We start from the raw sequence: 15211 nt of genomic DNA on the forward strand, positions 1-15211 counted from the left end.
ACAAGCCATTTCTATAACAATAAAGGTAAAAGTTTCCCTCGCACATATGTGCTAGTCGTTCCCGACTCTAGGTGGCGGTGCTCATCTCCGTTTCTAAGCCGAAGAGCCAGCGCTGTCCGAAGATGTCTCCGTGGTCATGTGGACTGCATGACTCAACACCAAAGGCCCACGGAACGCTGTTCCCTTCCCACCAAAGGTGGTCCCTATTTTTCTACTTGCATTTTTTACATGCTTTCGAACTGCTAGGTTGGCAGAAGCTGAGACAAGTCACGGGAGCTCACCCCGTTACGCGGCAATAGGGATTCAAACCACTGAACTGCCGACTTTTTGATCGACAAGCTCAGCTCTACAACAATAACAATTTACAAAAACAGAATCAAATTTTCCTTCCCCCCACCCCCCCCAATTGCAAACACAAAATCCGGAAGCAATTTCGGAACTAGAGACAAAATGAAATATAATCTCTTATTTGGATAAAAGAAACATTTTAACCATCTCAGCTTCCCTTGCTGTAGGGAATAATATATTATTCATTCTCATATTTTCAAATCCAGTCCATAATATTCTACAAACTTTAAAATATTGTTCAGCATTACTTAAAAAAACCGGCATACCTGCGTATACATACATACTCATTTTATATATACAAAACTAACTTAAAGCTTTAATTTTTTTAAAAAAATCCATTCTAATTAATTGAACCATATTTAAGTCATTCCCTCCAGCTGTAAAAGCAAAAAGTTTTAGTTGTCATGTTGTCACCTTTGACTGTGCCAAAGAGTGTTGGAAGTTGGTGCCCTTTTCCTTTTTTTTCTCCCATTACATTCTACCCCCTCTTCTTCCCTTCCTCTCTTTTTACTTTTCCATGTTTTTTTTCTTTGTGTTTTATACTTTGATAAACTAATAAATCAGTAGCTAAGATGCTGACCTTGTCAATTGAAAGGTCGGCAGTTCAGCTGTTCGAATCCCGTGACTTGTCCCAGCTTCTGCCAACCTAACAGTTCGAAAGCAGGTAAAAAATGCAAGTAGAAAAATAGGGACCACCTTTGGTGGGAAGGGAACAGCGTTTATGAGAATTTTCAGATCTCGTTTTGTATTGGACCCCTTGGTAAGCTTCAATGCTGAACTTTTCACTGGTTTACAACAAGAAGCATCTCTCTTCTTACTCCAAAATTTTGACAGGGCTTCTAAGAGAACACAGCACTAAGTGCCTCTGGATTTTATCAGCCGATGTTATGGGAAATGTTGAAGTTTAAAGTTAAAAAAAAAGAAAAAAAATGAGAAAGGAAACACGTGGCCATTTTAGAATTGTAAGGTGGAGGTTAGGAAAAGCAACGATTTCCTTTGCAGTCACCCTAATTGAGATCGATCCCAGAGCTTCGATTTGGGGGTCAAAGCTGGGATTTTTTGCTGTTTGGATTTGAATTGCATCTCGGCTCCATGGGGGAGCTGGGATTGAGTCCTGAAGTCAAGGGGGTCAACAAGCTGGGAGGTTTCCTTCTAGAAGCTGTTCATTTTGGAGCCAAACTGGAAAGGATATTGCAGAAACTGTCTTGGTGCCTTTCCAGATGTGTGTTCGGATACTCATCATTTCCGGGAATGAGGAAGCAGCCAATCAACGCATCTTTAATGCACCCCTTTCTCCCACTGGCAGTCCAAATAACAAATGAGGGAGAAAACCCTCTTGGCTGCTCTCCAGGGTCCTTAAAAGTGGTCTCCTGAGACCAGAAGTGCAACCAAAGGGCCCAGACCTTTATGAGACCTTCAAGTAAGGTCTACAAAAGTGTTAAGATCTCGCTCTGTCAACTAGCACGGGGATCTCTGAAATTTGTTGGCGTCTGGGCCCTCTCTCCAACTTTTTAACTTTCTTTATTTTTCTATGGTTTTTATGTTGTTGTTGTTTTAAACTTGTAAACTGCCTGGAATTACTTTTTAAGAGATGGACAGTGTATAAATTTGAGATAGAGATGGATGGATGGATGGATGGGTGGGTGGGTGGGTGGGTGGGTGGGTGGATGGATGGATGGATAGAAGATGGAGAGAGAGAGAGAGAGAGAGAGAGAGAGAGAGAGAGAGAGAGAGAGAGTGAGTGAGTTTACTAGCTCCAATCCTATTAGTCTATAGACAGGTAGGTAGGTAGGTAGGTAGGTAGGTAGGTGTATGTATGTATGTATATATGTATGTATATATGTAGGGATGGATGGAGGGAGGGAGGGAGGGAGGGAGGGAGGAAGTTGGGTAAACTAGACCAGACCAGACTAAATTAGATAAGGTAAGATAGATCTAGATAGATGGATGGATGGATGGATGGATGTATAGACAGAAACAGAAAGACAGATGGACAAAGTTTCTTCCATCTTCTTGATTAGAAGAAGACTGAAAGACCAAACACACCTCCTTAAAAAGTGCCTCCCACAGCTGAAGGCCACCCAGGAGAAGTCCCATCCTTGAACTGATAGCGGAAGGGCTCTTCAGAAGAGCCTCTCCTGTTCATCTGCGGAGATAAACCTTCCGTAGATGGCCTTCCAGATAGGATTTGGGTTTGAATCTCTGTCCAGTCTCCCCAGCCACTACACTGTGCGACTTCATAAGGTAGTTGCAGCACTTCATCCAACCCTGTTGCTCCCAAGTGTATTGCTGCAATGGTAGTTTCCCATCTTTTGCTCAAATAGGACTGTCCTTTTTTTTAAAAAAAAAAAAGTATGGAAATCATGTCACTCTGCGGACAGATGTTTTATATTGGCTCTGGAGCAAATTAGCAGCTTGCAAGAAAAAAATCAAATGTCACCGATTTACACGGAGGAAACAAGAGCTTTGGTGCACAAAGGAAATTAACCAGTCCTCTGGTGTTGATCCAGCGCAGCTTTCTCCACACACAATAATCTTTGTTACTTAAAATTAGAGGAAGAATGGGAGAGAAACACAGGGTAGGGCAGCTATTATCGGGGCATTTATTCAGCTCCCGGTTTTGCTTTGCGCAGGCCAACTTGTGCAGAGCCAAGGCAGCTGGCTTTCGGTTTGTGCCTCCTCCAGTGTCTGCGGAGGCTGAATAGAGACATCACTGTTGCGACCAAGTTAAAAAGGCGTCACTGGACATATAATGCACTGGTGTTATATATATATATATGCATATATATATATATATATATATATGCATATATATATATATATATATATATATATATATATATATATATATATATATATATATATATATATGCATATTCTTTCTAGCCAGGTTTTACCTATGTAAACTTAGTTGTTCTTCAGCCCTAGGTTCTGTGAAATCTCATTCACAAGTTCTTGGGCCCTTTTTCTGCTGACAAACTGCAACTCTGTGTTGCTTCCCAAGAACTTGTGAATGAGATAACACAGAGTTGCAGTTTGTCAGCAGAAAAAGGGCCCAAGAACTTGTGAATGAGATTTCACAGAACCTAGGGCTGAAGAACAACTAAGTTTACATAGGTAAAACCTGGCTAGAAAGAATATGCACATAAAAGCCTATGAAAAAAGAAAAAAGATATATATATATATATATATATTAAAATGCCTACAGGGTTTTATACTTTCTACCATTGTTATCTCCTCCCTAGGGAACGCTGTATGGCTCGAAAGCATTTCTCCTGTTTTATAGATAAGAAAACCAATGTTGTGTCCGTGTATGATTTTCGTGTGTGTGTGAGCGAGCTTCGGAGGGGAATAACCGAAGAAAACTGCAGGGATTTGTCCAGGCAGTCTCCTAAGAATCAGATATCCCTGAATGCAAACAAACAGAGGAAATTTAGAATAGCAGACAAGGTACTGTGTTAAATTCAAAGAGATTTAGGTTTGAATTGCAGGGAGAGTACTGCATTTCGGCAAAAAAAAAAAAAAAAATGATTACAGATCATGTAAAACATCTCACATTCGCTTCTGATCACTTCTGAGGAAGATCTGCTAGTCAATGTTGGAAAAGCTCTCCAAGATAATAATTTTTAAAAAGCCAAAAAGGAATGGAATGGAATGGAATGATAGAACAGAATAGAACAGAACAGAACAGAACAGAACAGAACAGAACAGAACAGAACAGAATTCTTTATTGGTCAAGTGTGATTGGACACACAAGGAATTTGTTTTGGTGCATATGCTCTCAGTGTACATAAAAAGACAAGATACATTCGTCAAGAATCATAAGGTACAACACTTAATGATAGTCATAGGGTACAAATAAGCAATCGAATCATATTAGGAAACAGTTGATATAAATCATAAGGATACAAGCAACAAAGTTACAGTCATACAGTCATTAGTGGGAGGAGATGGGTGATAGGAACAATGAGAAGACTAATAGTAATAGTAAAAAGGGAATTAGATTGACAAAAAAAATTTGCTAAGAGATCACAATATATATATCAGTCTAATCTAGCATTTTGCATGAGGTTGTACACCAGTGTGAAATCCTAAACAGGGGGGCCATTTCCATAGTTCTGTAGTTCCCATCCATATGCTTTTCTCCTTGTGATTGATTACCTCTGGGCATGTGAGCCAAAGTCAGCTGTAGAAGAACATATATTTCTTCAAGAGCTAAATTAGGGGGGAGGAAAAAGAAACATACTGTATTGTGTTGGGAAATTGCCAACTAGGTTGGAAGGGGAAAGGTGTCAAGCAAGGCCGTAGCTTAGAGTCCTTGCGTAGCTGTAAGTGCAGCTTCCCTCGTGATCCATGAAGCCTTATCTGGTTAGTCCCATGGGACGTCAAGCATCTGGGCATATTCTTGTAATATAGGTGGAAAACAATGAAGTTGCTTACTTTAGCTATTTACGAGTGTCTCTGGTTACTTTTGTCTGGCAATTTGTTTCTATTTTACACGCCTTCCCATTTCTCCAACCTCAGTTGTGCTGTAGAGGGGAGGAATGACACCGTTGCTTATTACTAAGACAATAGAATGACAGGAAAAGTTCCTCTTGCCCATCTAATCAGACTGCCTTCTAGAAACAAGAAATCTAGAACTGAAACGTTTCAGACAGGAGGTTCTCCAACCTCTGTCTGAAGATCCCACAGCAGAAAAGCCTACTGTCCTTCAGAAAATTGGCCTTATTGGTCAAGAAGCTTAGAAGCACCTTGAACTACGATCTGCTGCCTCATGAAGGAAGGCCATTGCATTGTTTCTTGTCCTCTAGAACAGAAGGAACAAGAGTTCCCTCCTTCCAAGGGATGGCCATTTGGGGATCTGAAGGACACCATCATTTTGATGAGCCATGTAGCCATCAAAAGCCATACTTGATTCAAGAGAGCTTTCACAGTCACTGTATGAGCCTCCTTGCCTCTCACAGAGAAAAGACTATGAAAGAAATGTCCTGGGGGCTTAGAACATAGAATGAGCTGGAAGGGACCTTGGAGGTCTTCTAGTCCAACTCCCTGCTCAAGCAGGAGACCCTATGCCATTTCAGACAAAGGGTTGTCCAGTCTCTTTTTGAAAGTCTCTAGTGATGGAGCATAGGGACGCAGTGGCTCAATGGCTAAGACACTGAGCTTGTCGATCGAAAAGTCGGCAGTTCAGCGGTTCGAATCCCTAGTGCCATGTAACAGGGTGAGCTCCCGTGACTTGTCCCAGCTTCTGCCAACCTAGCAGTTCGAAAGCACATAAAAAATGCAAGTAGAAAAATAGGGACCACCTTTGGTGGGAAGGGAACAGCCTTCCGTGCGCCTTTGGCGTTGAGTCATACCGGCCACATGACTATGAAGACATCTTTGGACAGTGCTGACTCTTCAGCTTTGAAACGGAGATGAGCACCGCCCCCTAGAGTTGGGAACGACAAGCATGTATGTGCAAGGGGAACCTTTATCTTTTAGTGATGGAGAACCCGCAACATCTGAAGGCAAGCTATTCCCTTGGTTGATTGCTCTCATGGTTATGAATTTTCTCTGTAGTTCTAAGTTGCTTCTCTCCTTGGTTCGTTTCCATCCATTGGTTTTTTTTTTGTCTCATCTTTTCGTGCTTTGGAAAATAGTTTGACCCCTTCATCTTTGTAGGAACCCTTCAAATATTGGAACACTGCTATCATGTCTCCCCTAGTCCTTCCTTTAACAGAGAAAGGTTTAGTAATCAACCATGCTTGCTAACCTGCACAGAATTCCTGTAATGTCTGTAGCTGTTCTGGCAAACAGGTCAACATTAACATTTTTTCCCCCTTTCTGATTTTGCCTCTTCTACAGAAGGACATGTCACTGAAGCCTCAGGAGAGAAAGGAAAAATGGGAGAGACACCCAGGAAAGAAACTTCGAGAAAGTGAACACTGCGTCTCCGCCGAACCCAGCGAAAACGGGCACAGTAACGATGCCGGAAGTTCGGGGAGAGAAACGGATCGAGGGAAGGAGAGAGTGAAAAAGAAAGTCCCGTTGAAGGTCCAGAAACAGGTAGGATGGAAAGATTGACCATCTATCTTTAGCCTTGGAGGTGTCCTTTGGGAAGATGTGTTTTCTTCGATTCAATTAGATCAGTGTTTCCCAACCACACTGGTTTCAGTTTCATTTCTCTGCACAGACTCAGAAGCTGCAGACTAAGACACGCCCTGGCTCCAGTCTGTCTCAGCTCCCATTGGCTGACTTAGTTGCTATGCCTATTCATAGGCTGACCTTGTTACCATGTTTTCCCAGTCATGAATATTCTGACAACAACCAATTGCCTAGCAATCTTCTGCATTTACAATAGACCCCAAAAAAGGTATTTATGACCTTTATTTGAAGTTCTGATGTCCACTTCTGCCATGTCATGTTATCACATTTTGGTCACCTGGCAGCTGTCCCACAATTGATGATCCGCTTAACGATCAGCATCTTAACAACCGTAATTCCATGCTCAATTACAGTCATAAGAGTCTAGAACTACCTGTATGGAAAGGATGCTGTTGAGGATACATTTATGGGTGGAGGAAGAGTCTAAAGGACTGCTAAAGCTGCTGCTCCCTGTTGGTCGGATCCACAATTGATAGGGCTTTTGGTTAGGACAGGTAGAGGAAAAAGGACACCACGCTAGGAGGAGACTCTATGGTGGGGGAACCGGACTTCCGGTCGGCTCCAGAATTGAATGGGGGGGCTTCCAGTTAGGACCTTTGTGGCTCTTTGAGTGTTTAAGGTTGCCGACCCCTGGCTTATGTAAAATATGGATGGAGAAACGAGACGATGGGGATACCAACTGCTGGTTGAACGTGTCTGACTCTAGTGGAAACTTCTTAGGTTGTGTACCATGGATGGTGGATCTTCTCTGGGTGAAGCTTGTGGCAAGGGCAGTGGCTTAGAAACACCCACATGTAGAGTCTATCTTTTGTTCCATGGCAACCACAGGGCTTTAGGATGATGTATGACAAGGTAGAAGGTTGAAAAAACATCTGGGCAGACATTAGGAACTTATTCTATTGAAGATCTTTGTGTAGCAAATTGCTTCCGAAGATGTAAATTGAAACACAGATTCTTGCAGGCTGCATGCAACGTATGACGTTCTTGGGGGGAATTTATGTCGCAAGTTGCTTGTGAACCATCAAACTTTGGGGGGGGGGGGCAGAACAAGAGTTGAGAGGCTTCCCTCAACCTACACACTTCTACTTTTAAAATTTAGAAAATTTTCACCCTCTGAAAATTGAGCATCTCTGGGGAGGGGGGAGGGGAAACCCCAACCAACCAGTTCCTCCCCTTGGTTTTCCTTGCCAAATTTGTGCCAGGAAACCTTTCCATACTAACACGCTTACAGGTAATCTTGCGGAACCGCTTCTTGTGCAAATAGAGTCAAAGAAGAAGGTTGTGATGCCCCGTTACAATTAGTACACACGCACACACACACACACATGAATTCAAAACTTGGTGAGAGGTGTCTAAGCGCTCACAGTCCAGCCTGCCCATCTGAACCAAGAGCGCCAGCTGCATCCTCCTTGACTTGCACTAACAGGTTGGTTCAAGGTGGAGAGAGGGAGAGGGAGGGGGAGGGAGGGAGGGAGAGAGAGAAAGAGAGAGAGGGGGGTTTTTTTGTGATGTTGTTTGCCAGGCTATTTATCACTCTGAGTCACTCATGAGGACCTGCACGAGTCAAAAAGAGGGCTATGAAAATATCTACAGACCCCTCGCATCCTGGACATCAATTGTTGCAACTCCTACCCTCAAAATGACGCTATAGAGCACTGCACACCAGAACAACTAGACACAAGGACAGTTTTTCCCCAAATGCCATCACTCTGCTAAATAAATATCCTGTTTCCCCCAAAAATAAGACATCCCATGATAATAAGCCCAATCGGGCTTTTGAGAGTATGCCTTAAAATAAGCCTCCCCCCCAAAAATAAGCCCTCCCCAAAAATATTTAAACACAGAGCTGGAAATCAGGTAAGGTGGCAAGAGGAGCACCATCTTGCTCCATGCACCCCAAAATAACAAGACCTTCCTGAAAAGAAGGCCAAGCGCTTATTTCGGGGTTCAAAAAAATATAAGACAGGGTCTTATTTTTGAGGAAACACAGTAATTCCCTCATCACTGTCAAACTATTTAATAAGACTGCATTACTATTAATCTTCTCATCGTTCCCATCACCCATCTCCTCCCACTTACGACTGTATGACTGTAACCTTGTTGCTGGTATCCTTACGATTTATATTGTTTCCTAGTATGATTCGATTGCTTATTTGTGCCCTATGACTATCATTAAGTGTTGTACCTTATGATTCTTGATGAATATATCTTGTCTTTTTATGTACACTGAGAGCATCTGCACCAAAGACAAATTCCTTGTATCTCCAATCACACTTGACCAATAAAGAATTCTATTCTATTCTATTCACCTGGGATGGTCTGAAGGGGTGATCTGGTGCTCCTTCCATCATGAGCTCAAGAGTTCCAGGGGCATCGCATCGCCTCTAAAGGCACCCAAGGCTGTATCCTGATCAGAGGCCAGCAGAAAAAGCCTCCTTAAAAGCCTCCATTGGCTTCTCAGGGGGTGGGATTACACAAAAGGGATACGGTTCGGCAAGGTTTGGGGGCGAGGCAAAGAAGCAGATCCCTGGGAATGAAGCTCAATGGCTTCCTTTTTTTTTTCTAAACCCCCTCGGGGTTTATTCATTCCCCCCACCCCCGGCATTGATGCGGGGAGGTTGGCAGCCTAATCAGGATTTATCATCTTGCTTGTGCCATCTTTCCAATGTAGGAAAAGGAGCAGCAACTGCATGGAACAGCATAGAGAGAGAGAGAGAGGGGGAGGGAGGGAGGGAGGGAGGGAGGGAGGGAGGGAGGGAAGATGAAGGAAGAAAAGAAGGAGAGAGAGGAGAGAGAAAGAAAGGGAGGGAGGGAGAGAAAGAGAAAAAAGGGGGGAGGGAGAAAGAAGAAAGAAAGAAAGGAGAAAGAAAGAAAGAAAGAAAGAAAGAAAGAAAGAAAGAAAGAGGGAGGGAGGAAGAGAGAAAGAAAAAGAAAGGAAAAAAGAAAGAAAGAGAAAGAAAGAGAAAAAAAGAAAGAAAGAAAGGGGAGAAGGAAGAGGAGATCAGAACTGCCCTCTTTTTGAACAGGACTGAGAATAAATTATTTTCAAGAGGTCTGGGTAAAACTTTGCGAAAACCTCTCTTAGGGGACAGTGCATTTACAATTTAATATCGGTTCAGTGGTGTTGAAATTAGACTGGGCCATGCGGGTGGCTGGTGGCCGAAGTTCCTTATTTTCAATTAGAGTTTTACAAAGCATGCAAAAATAAGCAGGCAGATAGGAAGGAAAAAAGAGAGAAGGGAAGGATGAAGGTAGGGAAGAAGGAAGAAAGGAAAGGGAGGGAGGGAGGGAAGAAAAAGGAAGGAGGGACGAAGGGAGGGAGGAGCAGCAGTTTATGAGCTGAAGGCTCTCCGAGGCAAGCAGGCCTCCTCGTGACTCCAGGTTCACTTCCACACTCCCGTCTGCCGTTGTTTTCTTGGCAACGCTACAGAAGTGGCTCCCCCTCGCCTCCTTGCATTGTTCTGCCTCCAGTTCTGCCGGAGAGCTGCCACACGGGTTGCGGGGTGGGGGGGGTGAGCCACAGATGGCCCACTTCCATCCCCTCCTCATAATCCGCCAGTGTGGAAAAACTCGCAGCTGCCAAAGAAACCACTGGGGAGTCCCCGGCACCAAGTGTCGAAATGGGCAATACAGTATTTAGTCATTAGGGCTGCTCATCTAAAGAACTAAAATAAGGCTCATTTCAATCAATAGCAATCTGTTTGCACTGTCAGGAACTAATTTAAAAATCTGCTTTAAGTCCCGGCCAGGCATTTTGGATGCTGAACGCAGCATAGAAAGTGCAGGGGAATCGTTGGGCATGGCGTGATGGCAGCCGGGGGTGATGGCGGAAGGAAACCACTGAGTAGGGGAAGACCTATTATTTTAACACAGCTTGCTCCGCAGTGCTAATCCGTCTTATCTTGCACACACACAGAGCCCAGGAGAGAGAGAGAAAGAGGGGAGGGAAAAAACAAAACAGGAAAGAGAAATGAGTTGCACTTGGCATGCTAAATATTTTCACTGCCTGGCTGCGACGAGGAGGGATTTCAAAATTTTGACCAGACTTCCTGGACTATACCATTTTATAAGGCCTTGGTAAGGCCACACTTGGAATACAGCATTCAGTTTTGGTCGCCACGATATAAAAAAAGATGTGGAGACTTTAGAAAGAGTGCAGAGAAGAGCCACAAAGATGATGAGGCTAAAACATATGAAGAATGGTTGCAGGAACTGGGCTTGTCTAGTTTAATGAATAAGAGGACTAGGGGAGACAGGATAGCAGTGTTCCAATATCTCAGGGGCTGCCCCAAAGAAGAGGGAGTCAAGCTATTCTCCAAAGCACCTGAGGGCAGGACAAGAAGCAATGGGTGGAAGCTAATGAAGGAGAGAAGCAACTTAGAACTAAGGAGAAATTTCCTGACAGTTAGAACAATTAATCAGTGGAACAACTTGCCTCCAGAAGTTGTGAATGCTCCAACACTGGAAGTTTTTAAGAAGTTGTTGGTTAACCATTTATCTGAACTGGTGTAGGGTTTCCTGCCTAAGCAGGAGGTTGGACTAGAAGATCTCCAAGGCCCCTTCTATGATTCTATTCCTATTCCTATTCTATTCTATTCTATTCTATTCTATTCTATTCTATTCTATTCTATTCTATTCTATTCTATTCTATTCTATTCTATTCTATTCTATTCCATTCCATTCCATTCCATTCCATTCCATTCCATTCTATTTTCTATTCTATTCTATTCTATTCTATTCTATTCTATTCTATTCTATTCTATTCTATTCTATTCTATTCTATTCTATTCTATTCTATTCCATTCCATTCCATTCCATTCCATTCCATTCCATTCCATTCTATTTTCTATTCTATTCTATTCTATTCTATTCTATTCTATTCTATTCTATTCTATTCCATTCCATTCCATTCCATTCCATTCCATTCCATTCCATTCCATTCCATTCTATTCTATTCTATTCTATTCCATTCCATTCCATTCCATTCCATTCCATTCCATTCCATTCCATTCTATTTCCTATTCTATTCTATTCTATTCTATTCTATTCTATTCTATTCTATTCTATTCTATTCTATTCTATTCTATTCTATTCTATTCTATTCTAGACTTAATGCATCCTAAGATCAGAAGGGTTCGGATGACATTTGCTGAAATTCTTACTTATGTGCCTTATTCTGATTAGGGGACTGGAGGCTAAAACATATGAAGAATAGTTGCAGGAATTAGGTGAAAAGAAGGACTAGGGGTGACATGATAGCAGTGTTTCAATAGTTGAGGCACTGCCACAAAGAGGGGAGTTTTCCTATTTTCCAAAACACCTGAAGGCAAGAGAAAAAGCAACAGATGGAAACTAATCAAGGAGAGAAGCAACCTAGAACTCAGGAGAAATTTCCTGACAATTAGGACAATTAAACAGTGGAACGACTTGCCTCCAGAAGTTGTGGGTGCTCCCTTCACTGGAGGTTTTCAAGGAGAAATTGGACAACCATTTGTCTGAATTTTATAGGGTTTCCTACTTCAGCAAGGGGTTGGACTAGAAGATCTCCAAAGTCCCTCCCAACGCTGTTATTCTGCTATTCTCTGAGAATTATGGGAGTGATAAGGCTGATGGTGCCAACTTGGGGAAGACCCATTATTAAAAAATGGCCGTAATTCAGAAATCGGAGAGACCAGGACTTTGACTTCCACTTTAGACACAAAGCCAGCTGGGTGACCTTGGGCCGGTTCCTCCTTCTCAGCCCTAGGAGGAAGAAGGTGAAGGCGGAAGAAGAAGAAGGGAGGAGGAGGAGGAGGAGGAGGAGGAGGAGGAGAAGGAGGAGAAGAAGAAGAAGAAGAAGAAGAAGAAGAAGAAGAAGAAGAAGAAGAAGAAGAAGAAGAAGAAGAAGAGGACCACCTCCAAAAGTGTTGCCAAGAGAGCTGTGTGAACTTCTCCATTTAATCACACAAGTCCAAAACTGACTTGAAGGCAACAAAACAGGAATCCAGCTTGGTGTGGTGACTGAAGACACTGGAGTAGAAGTCAGGGACGTCTGAGTTTTTAATCCTGCTTTAAGCACAAAGCAAACTTGGTGACCTTGGCCCAGTTCCTCTCTATCAGTCCTAGGAGGAAACAAGCAATGACAAACCATTTCTGAAATCTTGCCAAGAAAACTGCAGAAACTTATTCAGGCAGCCTGCAGAACCAGTCTATTGTGGTGGAGAAGGCATCAGGCTAGTACTGGGTGACCTTACCTTCTTGTTCCCAAGTTGGGCACAAAGCTGGGTGACCTTGGGCCAGTCCCTTCCTCTTAGCCCGGAGAAGTAGGCATGGCAAATGATTTCCAGAAAACCTTGTTGAGAAAACTGTGGGAGTTTTCTCCAGGAGCCCGAAACGGACTTGAAGGCGCTTAAAAAGAACTCCCAAGTTCAGCCCGATCGGAAATATGGGCTCTTCATCCAAATGGCAGAATACACACAACTTGTTACTTAGCTTAGCTTAATCTAATGCAGTGTTTCTCAATCTTGGGCTCAATGTGTGGATTTCAATTCCTGGGTTAGGACTGGCTGGGGAATGCTGGGAGTTGGAGTCCATGCATCTTCAAGCGGCCAAGGTTGAGAAGCACTGGTTTCGTGCAATCAGTCAGTCAGTCAGTCAGTCAGTCAGTCAGTCAGAATAGAGATAGAAAGGATCTTGGAGGTCTTCTAGTCCAGCCCCCTCTCAAGTAGGAGACTCTATACCAGTGATGGCTAACCTTTTTGCCATCGCGTGCCAGGAGAGGGGGGGGGCGGGGGAGGGTCGTGCACGCACGTGCCCATGCGCATGTGTGCGCTCCCCCTCCCCCCCGCTCCTGGCACATGATGGCCTGGTAAGCCCGTTTTTCTTTCTTACCTGGTTCCAGATCCTCTCTGTGTATCTGGGAATGGCGGAAAACAGCCTTTCCCACTCCCTTGGAGGCCCTACGGAGGCTGAAAGGGCCCATTTCCCAACTCCCGGTGGGACAGGAAGTGACATTTTTTTGCTGTCCCCAGCCTCCAGAACCTCTCTAGGAGTCTGTAAAAGCCTCTCTAGGAGTCTGTAGGAGCCTCTCTAGGAGTCTCTGGAGGCTGGGGACAGGAAAAAAACGTCACTTCCTGTCCCACCGGGAGTGGGGAAATGGGCCTTTTCAGCCTCCATAGGGCCTCCAAGGCTGTTTTCGCCGTTCCCAGATACACAGAGAGGATCTGAAGCCAGGTAAGAAAGAAAAACAGGCCTTCCCCCCCATGTTTGACTTAGCAATGAAAAAATGTGGGGCTCCATCGTGATCGTAAATCGAGGACCACTTGTATTGTAAGGGACTTTAGATGTTGTCTAATCCAATTGCCTGCTCACCGCAGGTATGTCAGGGTTCTGACGGATGCCGTAATTAAATCAAAAGAAATCCAGTTTATCCAATTAGGAGCTTCATGTCAGCACGTTTCCAAGTGAAGCCAGCTCTGACCTACGTAATTTATGACTCTGTTTCCTCCCTCCCCCCAGGGTGTGTCATCAATCACATGCGCTAAGGAGCAATTTTGTGGGTTGTAGAGGTCACTCCCCTCCTGCTGCTGTAGGTAACTTTGGGATACAGCCTTGAGAGAGATAAATGTGGAATGTGCATCTGTCTTTGTCTGCTGTGTCAAGGAATCTACTAAATCAGCTTACTAAAACCATGCTTGGAAAGTTTTTCACGGAACCCCCTTCAGCATTTTGGGGTGTTAATCTAGTCCCAGAGCACAGAATTTGGAGGAACAAAACCATGCCGATTTTTGTCGTCTCTTTCGAGCCCGAAGTAAACAAATCCCCGTTCCCATGTCTGCTTTTGAAGAGAAGAGGCAGGCAAAGTGGTTGTTGTTTAACCACTTTTATGGCACCCAGCTCTCATAAAAAGGTTGCTGGTGGTCATTGCTTACATTGTTATAAAAGAAGAGCTAAATGGTTTGTAATTTAGGGAAGCGGATTTAATTACACAAAGTAATTTACAGAAAGCTGTAATTGTATCTCTCTCTCTCTCTCTCTCTCTCTCTCTCACACACACTCTCTCTCTCTCTCTCTCTCTCTCTCTCTCTCTCTCTCTCTCTCTCTCTCTCTCTCTCTCTCTCTCTCTCTCTCTCTCTCTCTCTCTTGGTCTCCTCTTAGATTTAATTGGCAGGCTCAGTTCTGTCACATTTCCCCCCCTCTTCTTTTATTATTTGTTTAATAGCCATCTCTTTTCTGGTGTGCAAAATCTTTTCTTTCCTTGGAAAAGGGCTGGGTTTTTTCCCCCCATTATTATTCTTGTTTGAACTGCGTGTCGCGTTAGCCTCGGATAATAAGGAAAGGCAAAAATAAATAAAATAAAAAATTAAGATCTAACAAAGCATAATTGTTTGACGGGGGGGGGGAGAAAATGCCAGCTTCTCTTTCTGTCCAGCTCATGAACTGGAGGTCAGGGGAAGTTTGCTAATAAACAGAAGACTTTGTTCATTCCCTCCCCTCAATAAACAGCTTTTTGGTTCATTAGAAGGTGAAGAATCTTCTCCGGAGCAGCCTTTCCCTTTGAGCTTGGCAACGAACTGCTGGCAACACATCTAATTTGGCAGTTGTGTGGGACCTGCAACGCAGCTTTACAAACTTCCCCACAGCCAGTAGTTATTAACAGTAATTGAATACATAGCTACATGCAAGAAATATTGCTTCATCCAGAATTACTATTGTCTACTTTTAACGACAGATCTTT

The 15211-nt window shown here is 43.4% G+C and overlaps 1 protein-coding gene across 11 annotated transcripts in view; it reads left to right on the plus strand.

Moving 5' to 3' along the window:
- The window catches only part of FBRSL1 (fibrosin like 1), a 610981-nt gene that overhangs the window by 144263 nt on the left and 451507 nt on the right, over window positions 1–15211 (plus strand). For all 11 annotated transcript variants that reach the window (XM_070950588.1, XM_070950595.1, XM_070950590.1 and 8 more), the window contains exon 2: window positions 6196–6396. In XM_070950588.1, the coding sequence (XP_070806689.1) occupies window positions 6196–6396 (201 nt within the window). The remainder of the gene's footprint in view (window positions 1–6195; window positions 6397–15211) is intronic.

The sequence above is a fragment of the Pituophis catenifer genome, unplaced genomic scaffold (assembly GCF_029215685.1).
Source record: "Pituophis catenifer annectens isolate HBS135680 unplaced genomic scaffold, rPitCat1.0.hap2 SCAF_10, whole genome shotgun sequence".
NCBI lineage: Eukaryota > Metazoa > Chordata > Lepidosauria > Squamata > Colubridae > Pituophis > Pituophis catenifer.